General features: G+C 32.0%; 1 protein-coding gene across 1 annotated transcript in view; it reads right to left on the bottom strand.

Moving 5' to 3' along the window:
- LOC132126862 (CLIP-associating protein 1-like) overlaps positions 1-15,030 on the bottom strand; it is a 90,611-nt gene that overhangs the window by 39,200 nt on the left and 36,381 nt on the right. The window contains exons 17-30 of the mRNA XM_059538420.1: positions 14,338-14,505; positions 14,198-14,244; positions 13,469-13,639; positions 12,291-12,311; positions 11,079-11,186; positions 10,619-10,657; positions 9,175-9,333; positions 7,218-7,325; positions 6,117-6,176; positions 4,435-4,514; positions 4,308-4,331; positions 2,768-3,012; positions 478-541; positions 350-352 (exon numbers count right to left, since the gene is read on the bottom strand). Of these exons, the coding sequence (XP_059394403.1) occupies positions 350-352; positions 478-541; positions 2,768-3,012; positions 4,308-4,331; positions 4,435-4,514; positions 6,117-6,176; positions 7,218-7,325; positions 9,175-9,333; positions 10,619-10,657; positions 11,079-11,186; positions 12,291-12,311; positions 13,469-13,639; positions 14,198-14,244; positions 14,338-14,505 (1,297 nt within the window). The remainder of the gene's footprint in view (positions 1-349; positions 353-477; positions 542-2,767; positions 3,013-4,307; positions 4,332-4,434; positions 4,515-6,116; positions 6,177-7,217; positions 7,326-9,174; positions 9,334-10,618; positions 10,658-11,078; positions 11,187-12,290; positions 12,312-13,468; positions 13,640-14,197; positions 14,245-14,337; positions 14,506-15,030) is intronic.

Below are 15,030 nucleotides of genomic sequence, written 5' to 3'. Positions count from 1 at the left end.
ATATATATATATATATATATACTGTACACACACACAATATATACACACACACATACTGTATACACACTCACACACATATATACTGTATGCACACACTGTATACACACACACATATTGTATACACACACACACACACACACACACACATTTACTAACAATAACAACAAAATTACTAAAACTTGAACCTTGAAATGTAAAATTTTTAACTACCAATTAAAAAAAAAACGATTAAAATAGATTTGAAAACTATATGAGTATTTCACAGGTACTAAAATCACATTCGTGTCAGCACCCCCAAGTTTTTAAAATGCATTTGTTTGCCAAGAGGTTTGAGGTTTGAAACACTTACCCTCTGATGCATCGGCCAGAGCAACAGCAGAATATAAAACAGAACAAGAGTCATCAGCATTAGAAGTCAGAGCACACATAAACACTGTTAAATGAAACTGTGAAGTTAGAAATATGATGAAAGGTCACCTTGCTGTGAGGATCTGCAAACATTCGGGTGAAGATCTCACACAGTCTCTTCAGCTCCACACGACTGAAACACACACACACACACACACACACACACTTTACATCTCTAATACTGTACACTTCAGACTTCTACTTCACTTTTTAAAACAAAATCATACTGTTCACATCAAAATCGAAAAACTGCAAATGGAATGTCAAACTAAATTATACTAAACATATATGTGACCCTGGAGCACAAAATAAGTCATACGGGTCAAAGTTTTGAAATTTATATTTATGCATGAATAAATCATCTCTCCATTGATGTCTGGTTTGTTCGGAGGACAATATTTGTCTGAGATACAACTATTTGAAAATCTGGAATCTGAGGGAGAAAAAACATCTAAATATTGAGAAAATCATCTTTAAAGTTGTTCAAATGAATTCAGAGCAATGCATATTACTAATCACAAATTACCTTTTAATTTATTAACGGTAGGAAGTTTACAAAATATCTTCATGGAACATGATCTTTACTTAATATCCTAAAGATTTTTGGCATAAAAGAAAATCATACTCATATTGTTGTATATTGCTATATATATATATATATTATATATATATATATAATTATTTTATTCTTTATTCTTAGTAACCAGTGTAGTTAATGCCGCATGTAATTAATTAATTAATAAAACATTTTAGTAAAATTAAAACAATTCATATTTTTATTAAATTGAAACTATCAAACTAAATAACAAAGAAAGTGCACATGTATAGAGATGTGGACTAATATTATTCATTACATTTTTAAATGTATTAATTATAATAAAATTAAAATATGTAAATAAATATACATAATTTTTATTTTGTAGTAACCAGTGTAGTAGATACAGAATGAATCTTCATACATTTTGTTTAATCAAATGAAAAGAATATAGATTACTAAAATATAAATAATCATACTAAATAATTGAGGGTGCACAGATATAAATATCTGGGCCTTATATTAGTCATTTATTTTATTAAAATTATTTAAATATTTTATTATAAAATGTAATAAAATATTTATAGAAATTTATAAAATTATTATTATTTATTATTATTATTATTTTTAAAAATTTCTCAGTAAGTTTTACTTCCTTTCTGGGGCAGTCGTGGCCTAATGGATAGAGAGTCAGAGTTGTAACCTGAAGGTTGTGGGTTCGAGTCTCGGGTCTATCAGGGGTTGTCCGTGTTGAGAGTAAATAACCAACACTCTCTTCTACTCTCAATACCACGACTGAATAATAATAATAATGTTTAATTTATATAGCACATTTCCCAAACTCTAGGGCGCTGAACATTGTACACCAAAGCAACAAAAATAGATAACAAGGAACAATTTCATTAGAGATTTGCCCAATGCAAATAATGCAGTTGCATAAAACAAAGATTATGTAGTGAAGACATAAAAATGGAAAACAAAACTGACAAATACACATGTAAATTTGTGATAGTGTTGATTAAAAAAAATAAGTTTTAAGTTTGGACTTGAATTCACTAAAAGAGGTGACTGTTCTGAGTGCCAAGGGAAGTGAATTCCATAAGTTTGGGTGCAATAACAGAAAGGACCTCCCGGCCATTGAAGATAGGCGGAACCAAGGTACAGAAAGAAGTTCAGAATTCGGAGACCGGAGTCTGCGAGAAGGTCGCAAAGATAGGAGGGAGCAAGCTTTGGAGAGTTTGCTAATGTGGTCACCCAAGGTTAGTGATGGGTCTAGAGTGACACCTATGTTTCTAACAGTAGCCGATGGAAAAATAGAAATAGTGTCAAGGTCAAAGTTAGAGACATACATTTAATTTTTTATTAGAGATGGGGGACCAATTATTAAAATTTCTGTTTTATTCAAGTTCAGACTGAGAAAATTAGAATGCAGCCAATCATGCATGCAGCCAAGTCACTGACACATGAAGATAAAGATAAATTATTTGGCCAAGAGGCTGAATATAGAGGATGAATAATAATGGTCCGAGAACTGAGCCCTGGGGAACTCCTTGTTTGAGCAGGACACTAGGAGATTTGGAATTGTGCAGTGAGATGAAGTATTGCCTATCTGTGAGATATGAGGAGAACCAGGATAATGCAGAACCTGAGATGCCAACTTCTGCAAGGCGAGAGAGTATTGACAAAACAGTATCAAAAGCTGAGCTAAGGTCAAGTAATAAAATAACTGATAAACTGCCTGAATCTGAAGACTGAAGAGAGACGCTTGAGCAAGGCACAAATTCTGAGTACGGGCCACACATCACTTCACTTTCTTTGGCTCACCTAAGCACTCTTTGGCTCTTCAGGAGGCTCTGGAGTCCCAGCAGCCCTTCTTTCCTCTCGGAAAAGTTGGAGCTGGCGCAGTGGTTCAGGATCTCGGCCACGTCCTCCGTCTGACGCAGGTACTGCGGGGCGGCACCGTTACGGGAGCTGAAGGAGCGTTCGGAGCAGGCACTGGATGCATCGCTGTTGGCGTCGTCATCCGAGTACATCCCGGGAGATTCATAGCGCCGGCGCATCGGCCTCCGCTGCAGCACAAAGATGACTTACAAACACTACATACAGTATACACTAACAAGTGAAGAGTAAGATTTTAAATGTTTTTAAAGAACTCTCTTCTGCTCAACGAGCCTGCATTTATTTAGTCCAAAGCGCAGCAAAAGGAGTAATAGTGTGAAATATTTTTGCTTTTGAAAAATAAATGCTTAATATTTGAATATATGTTCAAATGTAATTTATTTCTGTGTATTTTCAGCATCATTCCTCCAGTCTTCAGTGTCACATGATCCTCAGAAATCATTCTTATATGATGATTTACTGCTCAAGAAACATTTATTATTATTGTTGTTATTATCAATATTTAAAACAGTTGAGCAAATTTTTACAAAAACAGTTACAAAAGATTTCTTTTTCAGATAAAGGCTGTTCTTCTGAACATTCTATTCATCAAAGAAACCAGAAAAATTCTACTCAGCTGTTTTCACCATTATAATAATAATAAGAAATCTTTTGAACAGCAAATCAGAATATTAAAATGATTTCATGGATGTTTTTTTAATAATTACATGCATGTGAATGTAAGTGAATTCAGCAGAATTTGGCCAGAAAAAAATCCATCTAAAAATCAGAAGGGACGAAATTAAATATACACTATCATTGAAATATTTCGGGTCAGGATTTGTTTTTGTACAAAAAAAAATATTAATATAATTTTATAATTTAATAAATAATATTACAAATGAAAAAATTATTATTAATTATCAACAGTGACCGTAAAGACGTTTATAATGTTCCAAATATTTCTATTTCAAATAAATGCTGTTCTTTTGAACTTTCGATTCATAAAATAGAATAAAAAGTTATAATCAGAAAATATTGAGCAGAATGATTTCTGAAGATCATGTGACACTGAAGACTGCAGTAATGATGCTGAAAATACAGCGGAGCATCACAGAAATAAATTTGATTTCAACACATATTGACAAAGAAAACAGTTCTTTTAAACTGTAATAATATTTCACAATTTTTACTGTAATTTTGACCACATAAATACAGCCTTGTTAAACAGAAGAGACTTCTTTCAAAAACATGAAAACAAATTTTACCACCCCAAAACGTTTGATAGAAATCAAAAATATATATTTGAGAAAATTAAGGCTTTTTTGCATTATGAACTTTCATGCCAAATAAAAACACACTGAAATATTTGCATACGATATTATACGTTTGTATGAAATGCCACAGACATGATTGGATTATTAAAGAAACAATGATGGAGATTTGAGAAGGAAAACACTCTAGCAGGTGTCCATAAATAAACTACCTTAGTCCTGGAGTCTCCTAAAAGCTGCAGGGTTTCCAGGCAAATGCAGAGGGAAAGTAAAGACAAAGACATCAGGAATATGATGACAGATGATAATCAGACTGGAGATGGAGGACGTGATTCTCACCAGAGCGTCTGCCACGGCCGCCTCCACCTCTGTGCCCGTGTTCAAGATCCGCATGGCCTGATGGATGAGACCGAACCGATCTGACACAGACAGAGACGGAGAAAGATCAGGAACCACACACAACAACAGCAATGTTCAGAAAAACCAAACACAGTCAGTCACTGCATGCTTTTCATTCATCAGCATCACAGCACACAACCGTACAAACACACACTGATCTGACTGAAAACATGCAAGAAAACAAGTTACAGAAAACGGATGAACTGCTAGAAATTCAAAACCAAAGTAAATCTCTCAAAATTAAACACAAATATGCAACGGGGCCAAACAGTCAGAAATAATGCTGAAAATGCATGATTCAGATTTAAATGATTAATGACTCAAATCTGGAAAAAAAAAGCCTGTAAATGAACCTATAAATAAAGTTTAAGGATTATGAATGAATGCATGAATTACATTAATGAATACATAAACTAATACAGAGCAAATGCATAAATATTTAAATATTTATATAAAAATATTAAACGCAAACTAAAAACATTAACTGAAATAAAATAAAGAAAAACTTTTTGTTTATAAATTTTATTCCAGCTAAATAATTTTTCATTTTTAATTAGCTTAATGTGAAAGTAATAAAATAAGTAAATTTATAACTGAAATAAAAACTATAAAAGTAAAAAACAAAAACTAATAGAAATGACAAAAACTGATTACAAAATTACTAACATTTTACCTAAAATGAAATTGCAAAATATTTTTAAATATTAAATAAGTTTTAAGTAATTTATATTATTAATAAAAACTGATACTGATCTGTATATGAACTTACATATAAATGTATGTTTATTCACTTACTGTATGTATGAATAAAAATAATAATAATAATACAAATGTTATGCTGTTAACGTCATTTTTAATTAAAAATTTTTTTTATTATATTAGAAAAGTACAAAATATAAATTACTACACTTTTGGACCCCACTGAATATTAAAATTATATCATGGCAAATGAGACATGCATATTTATTTATTCATACAAATTAAAACTCCACACAATATTCCATGAAACAAAAAAAAAAAAAAAAAAAAATTAATAAATAAAACATAATATAATATAATAATATTGTATAATAATACAATAAAATAAAATATATATATACAAAAAAATAATAAAATAAAATAAATTAAAATAAAAAGCAACATGCATACTAAACTTTGACAAGGCTGTAAGCAGATTTTGGAAATGGCATAAGGGAGAAATAACACAATATGCCAATAATCTCAAAATCCACAAACATCGTCTGATTAACTAGCCTGTCCAGTTTTAAGACATAAATGACCATAAAAAAAAAATAAAAAATAAAAAAATCACTATTAAAAAAAGCACAAACATACAGCAAGCATAAATGAAACAAAAAGATACAGAGGTGCACAATAACCATCCAGTTCACATCCAGGAAAACTGTGAAGTGTTAAAGCTTCATCAATGACAGTGAATGCAGAGATGGTCTCTGGAGCCATCCGTGTGTTTGAGCACATCTCACATGAGTCTAAATCTGCTAAAACTCGCTCTAAACCTGGATGTGACTGACAGATACACTTCTGAACAGGTTCGGCATGAGCCCTGTTGAAAACACTGATGATCTGGATTCTGGTGCCGTGACCCGGACTCGTGCAATCACCTGTCTGCAGGACATCGCCAGCCATCAGCGCACTGGTGGAGCGAGAGTATCTGTGGGATGCTGGGAAGGATCAGGTCACACACATTTCAGAAACAAAATCTCCTTTTACTAGTTACACGTTACAGTTTATTCTTTTGGTTCATTAACACACTCGCAAACACAAAGAGTTAAATAAAGAGAAGTTACAGGAGAGAAATATATGAAATCAACTGATTAGATTCAAATTCTCTGTATGGTAGTTTTCTTATGTAATAAGATGCAGTAAATGTTGTTTTGTGTGTTGTTATATTGGTGCATTTAAATGACAGTGATAAACAAGTGCATAAATAATAACCGGGTTTATTATAATTAACTAAAACTAAAACCATAAAAAACATTTTCGTTACTTGAAATAAATGTTAAAAGAAAAAAAAACATAAATATTATAATTTGTCATACTAATAATTGAAATAATAATAATTAATAATAATAATAATTTTACTTTCCAGTTTTAGAAAGACCAAAAAAAATAGAACAAAATATGTAAAATATACAAATAATAAAATTAATATATAAAATATAATGTAAAAAATACTATTATACTATATTGTATATTATACAAATAATATAATGTAATGTAATTTTATTTCAGCTACTTGACAAGGCAAATATTCTTATTTATCTAAACTTGATTTACTGAAATAACAAAAATTTTACAAAAACTTAATAAAATAATTTTAAAACTAAAAAATCCAAAAAAAAAAAAAAAATTACTAAAACTTTAAATTGAAAATGAAAATTTTTAATTAAAAACTAATTCAAAATACAGATTAAAACTATAATAGATAAATGATAATGATGATTATATAATAGATAAATGATGATATAAAATGATAACAGTGATATTGACCTGTATGTGAATATCATCAAAAGGCAAAAAAATGTTTGCATATATATTTTTAGTCATATCATTCAGTCCTAATGTTTCATGGGAAATTAAAGGTGAAAGTGAAACATTTAAATCCAAACTCCTTAAAGCAAACCCTTTCATAGCTGAAGTGTGAGTAAAGACGTGTACAAGAGTCTGGTCTGGTTTGGTCCGGTCTGGTTTTAGGCTCTTACCCAGCGGACTGAACCCTCGAGCTGGACTGGTGTCTCTGCTACTCTCCCGACTGGTGTCACGACTACAGCCCTGACTCATGCTGGGCCGCGGGATACGACTGGCCCGCACTGACACACACACACACACACACACACACACACACACGCACGCGCGCGGCAGGAGTCAGCAGAGGAGAAACGTCCAGGTAGAATGAGACCGTGAGGAAGACGTGACAGCAGAAATAGTAACAGATCAGATGGCGAAGTGCAGCTTAAAACATGATATTAAAATTCAAATTAAACTTTCCCTTTCAAAACAATAAAAATGATAAAAAATTAAATGCAAATAATAATAATAAATATAATACCTCTTGTTATTCGCAGTAGTAGAGATATAGTATATTTTGTTATATTTCTAACCATGAAATTTTACTTTGAAAGGAACAAACAAACAAAACCAATAGAAAAAAACAAATAACAAAACAAGAACAACAGTTTTCAAATGGTGAAGTGCAACTTAAAACATATTTAAATTCAACTTCCCCTTCCATGATAATCATAAAAATATGACATAACATATTAAAATAATATTAGAATAATATAAAATAATAACAAATCATATAAAATAAATAATAATTTAAATTTAAATCCAAATTCCTCTGGATCTTAATGAATGAATATATATAATATGCTCAACCAAACATAATTAACAAAAGAGAAAAGAACAACAGTCAAATAGAAAAAGAAGAACAACAAAGTTTTCAGCTCAGTTACAAACAATCACATGTTTACAGCTGAAAGAAAATGAAGAAGAGAACAGTCCAGACCTAGACAAACTCTTAGTTATCTGCAGTAAATGATGCTCATAGATTTCAACCACAATGACAATAACATGAACACAAACAGAGAGAAGAATAGCTGCAGCGTATCGACTGGATCACATGAATGACAGGGACATGAAGCGCTGCTCACATTGATCACAGACTGCACCGGGTCACATGGATGATAAGCCGTTCAGTACTTGCTAGTTTATTTGCAGAGCATTAGACTGCTCATTCACTTCATAACTAAAGAAAAATAAATCATACTGTGTGATGAGCAGGAGTTGTTGGACATCATTTGAAATACAGATCTCAGTGTTCAAAGGGTCCCTCCCTATTATGCCCCTTTTTACAAGATGTAAAGTAAGTCTCAGATGTCCCCAAAACCGGCTGATTTCGTGCATGTCTCTTTAAATTCAACATGATTGCAGATGTTTTTATCAGAGTATCTCAGGAAGGAGCTGTAAAGGCACTGCTGTATTCTGGAAAAGGGGGCAGGGAGCTGCAGCTCATTTGCATTTAAAGAGACATGCACGAAAACAGCCTGTTTCTGCTCCCACTCAAAATAGGCATTTTCAAAATGATATAATCTATTATCTGTGGGATATATTGAGCTAAAACTTTACAGATACATTCTGGGGACACCTGAGACTTATATTACAGCTTGTAAAAAGGGGCATAATATGTCTCCTTTAATGGAGATTAAAAAAAAAATAAGGAGTGGGTGGATTTTTATCATTGTAGGGTGGTTCACCAGCCAGGAACGGTGAAAGAAAATGTTCTGGAAAGTGATTTTGTTACCATCACAGAGAGGCACAAAATCACTTTCCAGAACATTTTCATTCACCGTTCCTAGCGGGAATTTTCATTTACCGTTCCTATCGAGATTCCCCGACAATTTTCCAGCAACAGCTAAAAACGAATCTCTTATTTGAACAATGCTTGAAACATACTATTACGAGAGCTTCCTGTGTCTATTTGCCTCTTTAAGATGAATCGCTTGATGTTTTCCCCAATTGTAAGTCGCTTTGGATAAAAGCGTCTGCTAAATTTCTAAATGTATAAGTGTTCACACACTTCATTATTGCATAATAGGAGCCCTTTTAATATCCAACATAAAGTTGGATCTGCTAGGCGAACAGTTGTAAATATCTTACCGTCTCGCGCGCGGCTGGGGCTCGTCTCTCGGCTGCAGCCTTGACTGCGGGGGATCTTACAGCGTTTGTCTGACGCCGCTCCCGAGGATCCGGTGGATCGAGGGATTCTCATGGAAGAGCGAGCCAAGAGCTTCCCAGGTGAACTAGAGCGGCTGCCCGCTGTAAGAGAGATACGCTTAACTAAAACATGTTCTTTGACTTGATTTAATGTCAGTTTTACTGTAAATACTCTATATGTCTAGAGTTCATCAATACAAGCGGATGGGAGCAGCACATGCATCGGACACATAAACAGAGGCTGGCTGTGTAAGGCAGAGACCGTCCACTCGTACATTGATAAATAGAGAAAACATAAGACTTAAAAAAGCAAGCTTCGGTTTTGCCGATTAATCGGCACCGATAGTTGATTACCAATCGGTTATTGGCAAAAATCCATTTCGACAGTTTTATGGGTTGCGTCCTGCCGTGGAAGATATGTATCCATATGCATGTAATTTTAATGCTATGGCCTTGTGTAGATATTTAAAGATGTCCATCTTTAAGCATGACTGTTGAAATTAAATGCTAATACTTATAATAAGACTAACAATAAGAGTCAATTTCTAGCATTAAAGGAAACCTTAGACGTATTGTTCCTTGTTAGAGTGTGTTCATTTCAACATTCACTATTACTAATAGGCTACATTTTTTTATTTTATCGTTTCTTTTAACATTAGCAAACTATGAAATAACTTTAATTATCCATATAATAAATAATATTAATATTTTTAATATTCTTTAAACAGAATATTAACTTTAAACAGACGGAGCTGAATGCTCAGAAAAAAAAATATTTTTACTATAATTTACATATAGTCTTTTATATCTATTAGTTTCTTATTAACATTTTCAATTGGCTTTTTAATTTTACATTTTTAGTAATGTGCTTTTGTCTTTTTTATATTTATATTTCTGAATAGGTTTAATTTATTTTTAAAACATAAAATTTTTACATGATCAGTTTTACCTTAATTTTTAGTAACTGTTATGTAAATAAAATAGAAAAATGTCCATACTTCTTTTTGGTTTTAGCTTAATTCTTCGTAATTTTCTTAAACATCAAATTATTTCAGTTAGTTGCAAAGCAATATTTCAACATTTTATAAAATTTTTGTTATTTAATATTTTTTTATTTTAGTTTAGCTTTATTTCAATTAACACATAAATGTTTAATACGTTTTAGTAGAAGTTAACAATTACTATACTCGCTGAATATAACTAACCAAGCACGCTATCAAGATGGATGCTGAGTGAACTGACTCGCCTTAAAGTGACTTGACAAAAACAGAAATATAACAGCAAAATCATCAACAACACATCCGGAATCAATTGCATCAGTACAATGGATCATGCGTTCATGACGGGACGCATGCAGACATCAATCCGTGTTTTTTTTACTCCGTACCATGAGTTTTACCCCCCACCGGATTAGCTGATCTGGATCCTTGATGCAAGACAGTGAAGAGAAACTACATTACCCATGAGTCCATGCATTAGCATGAACTTCAGCTGATCTAAAGCATGCTGATGTTTAAGATTCGGCACAGGAAGAGAGTTGGAGTTCACATCTCTTCAGTAAGAGGGATGTCAACCGAAAACACACAAGAGCCACATTATACTGGAGTATAATGTATATTACACGGCAGCAAATGATATTACAGCATACCGTACATCTCTTGATCAAGGTTTATCATTTGTTTAAAGATACAAAACACTGCCATCAGACATGAAAGTCCTTATTTTCGTGAACTAACCCTTTAATTGTCTCTGATATATTTGTATTATTTTTGCGTAAAGATATTTGATTGACAAACATAAATCTTGATGTAGGACAGCTGAACAGGATGATGTAACCAAAAACTCACGCTGTGATTGGGACACAGCTTTGGCTCGGCTCCGCCCCCTACTGTCAGTCACAGAAGCTCCGCCCCCAACTGCCGTCTCTGAACTCTGTCGTCTGGTTCGCACACGACCTGCAAAAGGACAAAGAAAAAAATAAAGAACCGTAAAATTATGGATGAACACAAAAATCATTTTAGTAAGAAAAAAAAAACATTTATTTTAATATTTATTTTTAGCATTTATTTTTATACATTTATATTTTTAATATATAAAAATTTTATATTAAGTTATTAGTATGAATATTTCTAACTGAAGTAAAACAAACTGAAATATGAATTAAGGAATATCTATATAAAACAAGAAAAATGACAAAAGCACATAAAAGGACAAAAAAAATTACTGAAAACAAAAAGAATAATTACATTAAGAATTTTTTATTAAATAAGAATAATTTAAATAAATCTAAAATAAAATATAAATATTAGACGAAAAACATGAAAATTTTGAAATGCTATCTTTTCAAAAAGTACAAAAATTACTGAAATAAAATGAAAAATAAATATTAGATTAAAAAATTTACATTTTGAAATGTTGGCTTTGTAACAAATTATGAAGTGTTTAAATAATTATTTAAATGAATATTCACATTTTAACAAATAATATACATTTAATTTACAAATAAAAACTATTTAATATAATAAAATAAAAATAAAATAATATAAAAAAATAAAATAAAAATAATAATTATATACATATACATATATATATATATATATATATATATATATATAATTTAAATTACAATATTACAAATGCATTTATTAATTAATTTAATGTTTTTAAGTAAACTTATATTTTAATCAAACAGACATAAATAGACATTACTTACTGCACAATTAATTTAACAGTGCACACTGAGGCATAAATGCACAAAAACCTAAATACAAAACCCAAACACACGGCTTATACTCAACAAACCCAAACCGAACACAGACGCTGCAAAGGACTCATGCTGACTGACATGATGAACATGTTCAAATCGCTTATCCAAACATATATTCATATAAATGCTGGAGAATGTTGTATCTCTTCATCATTATTTATAAAATTACCCACATTGGACAATGAACTAGACCCGACTTCTGTGTGCATCTCAAATAGACTGATGACATTTCAACACAAAACGTCACAGAGTGATTGAGACAGAGCAGAACAATGAGACACACACATCTTACCCTCCACATTACCAGCCGCATCTTTGAGCAAATAAGAGCAGAAGTACGACAGAAGACAACAGCATCAGCTCGTGTTAGAGAAAACGGTTTGGGAGCATGCAGGAGTGTATTATTCATCAAAACCCCCTGAATCTGTCAAAATTCATGCTTGGAGTAGATTCTGATGCCTGATTTAAAAGCTTGGTTATGTTATACCGATACATAAATATACTTCAAGATCAAACAGAACACCAAAACAGATATAGTTTGTCTGGGAATTGTCAACAACACAGTATCTTTCTGTTGTCATGCATTGAATAATATAAATAATAAATGTATACAATTGAACAATTCAACATTACTTAATTCACTTTTATATTTAAAAAAAAAGGGCTAAAACATGGCATTAAAATTATCGTGTGTAGCCACTTTACAGAAGGTGTGCTAGTTCAACAAGTAAATTGAATCAAAATTGGATCATTTCTAACCTCATTAAATAATGAAAAAACATATAATAAAAAAATAATTAAATGTAATTAATTATACGTTATTTATTTAAATATAAGTAGTACAAACATGTTCAAAGTTAATGTACTTTAATTATTAGTTAAAATATAAATATATATTTATATATAAAGTGTATTATTATTTAAATAATAATTAAAATACCTTAAAGAGTTCTTAAATGTCACACAATCACCTTGTTATCAAAAATGTAAACAAAAATTATAATAAAAAATACATATAATATACAAACGTTTAAATATGATTCTAAATTTACAAATTACATTTATTTACACTGAACAAAATTATAAACGCAACACTTGTGTTTTTGTCCCCGTTTTTCATGAGTTGAACTCAAAGATCTAAGTCTTTTTCTATGTACACAAACGGCAAAATATTGTTGACAAATCTGTCTAAATCTGTGTTCGTGAGCACTTCTCCTTTGCCGAGATAATCCAACCACCTCACAGGTGTGGCATATCAAGATACTGATCAGACAGCATGATTATTGCACAGGTGTGCCACAATAATAGGCCATTCTAAAATGTGCATCATTAACAGCACAGACACACGAAAAATGGGGCCTTAAATTTCACACAATCACATCATTATGGGATTGTTTGGCTCTCTAAACCAGTATTCACTCTGATTCCTGTTCTCCACTCGTGTAAACATGTAAGTGTGGGTTGTTTTACCCAGAGAGGCGTAGGAACCAGGCGGCAGTGCCGCAGCTGAGCTGAAGGGGGCAGTAGCAGCAACGGCTGGCATTCGTGATTTGGCACTGGCCACGGCGTTAACGTCCACATCACTACGCGATCGCTGGAGAGAGCCAGACGAAGAGGATGCACGAGAATTCACCCCTTTAGCTGAGAGAAACACAGATAAAATTATAAATGTATACGCCACGTATTAAATGAAATTCTTATATCAGCATACAGTACATTTACGGAAACCTGTTTCATCACTTAAATAAAAAATTAAAAAAGTAATTGCAAGTTTACATCTCGCAATTCTGACTTTTTTTAAAATAAAAAAGACTGATATGTTCTCAGAATTGTGTGGTGGGGGAAAAGTCAGTTGTCAGTTTCTCAGAATTGTGACTTTATTTCTCAGAACTATGAAGTTATATCTCACAATTATGAGTTTTTTCTCGCTATTGCGAGATTATATTACGTAACTCTGAGGAAATAAATTCAGTTGTCAGTTTCTCAGATTTGCGACTTTATTTCTCAGAACTCCGATGTTATATCTCACAATTGTGTTTTTTCTCACTATTGCGAATTTATATCACGCAATTCTGAGAAAACTAAAAACTCGCAATAGCAAGAAAAAATGTCAGAATTGTGAGATTGGTGAAAACAGGCATTCATATGCATCTATACAAATATTTTCTTTACATGAAAAAAAAACTTGTAAATTCTCACTTTTGCTCAAGTTGCTCCCGACAGGTGTTTTAACAGACAGCGGCCGACTACGAGACAAAATAAGAGTGTGTAAACTTTCGAGATTCGAGAGTGAAAGCTTATTTACACACTAACGAGTCTTAATTGAGAGCGTTTCTCACTTGAGGCTCTCCTGCGAGCTGGAGGACGAGCGGTCGGACTGCGGCAAAGACATGATGCTGTCCGAGCTCTTCAGGTGAGACTGCAGTGCTTTCTGATAGGTCAGTTCCAGCGCCTGAAACAGATGCTCCGCCTCCTTACTGAAGTGGGCGTGGAAACCCCAGTAACATCTACAAAACATTGATTCCGATTAAAGCTGCTGGTCAACATCATCTCACTGTAATCAACTCAATGCTCAAGTTATCAGTGTGAAGGCACAACATATAAATGACCACACTACGAGACAAATATATAATGTATTTTTATTTAAATAATGACTAATAAACATTAATGGCATGGACACCAACAAAATAAATAATAAAAATAAGCACTACATTTTATATAATAATAACCTCATTATTAGATTATTTTGGCTCTCTACAATGATTATACTTAAAAAAAAAAAAATAAATAAATAAATTAAAATAAAAATATAAACAAAGAAACATGTGTGTGTATATATATATATATATATATATATATATATATATATATATATATATATATACACACACATACATACATGATTTTTTAAAAATTTAAATGTAATATAATTCATAGATATTTAAAAATAAAATCAATAATAAAAATGGCGACCCCCCCCCCCCCGCACACACACACACACCAACACAAAACTTCTAAAGCTTAAACTAAAA

Source organism: Carassius carassius, chromosome 44, assembly GCF_963082965.1.
Source record: "Carassius carassius chromosome 44, fCarCar2.1, whole genome shotgun sequence".
Taxonomy (NCBI): Eukaryota; Metazoa; Chordata; class Actinopteri; order Cypriniformes; family Cyprinidae; genus Carassius; species Carassius carassius.
The sequence above is the reverse complement of the archived record's forward strand: the minus strand, read 5'-3'. Positions and strand labels throughout refer to the sequence as shown.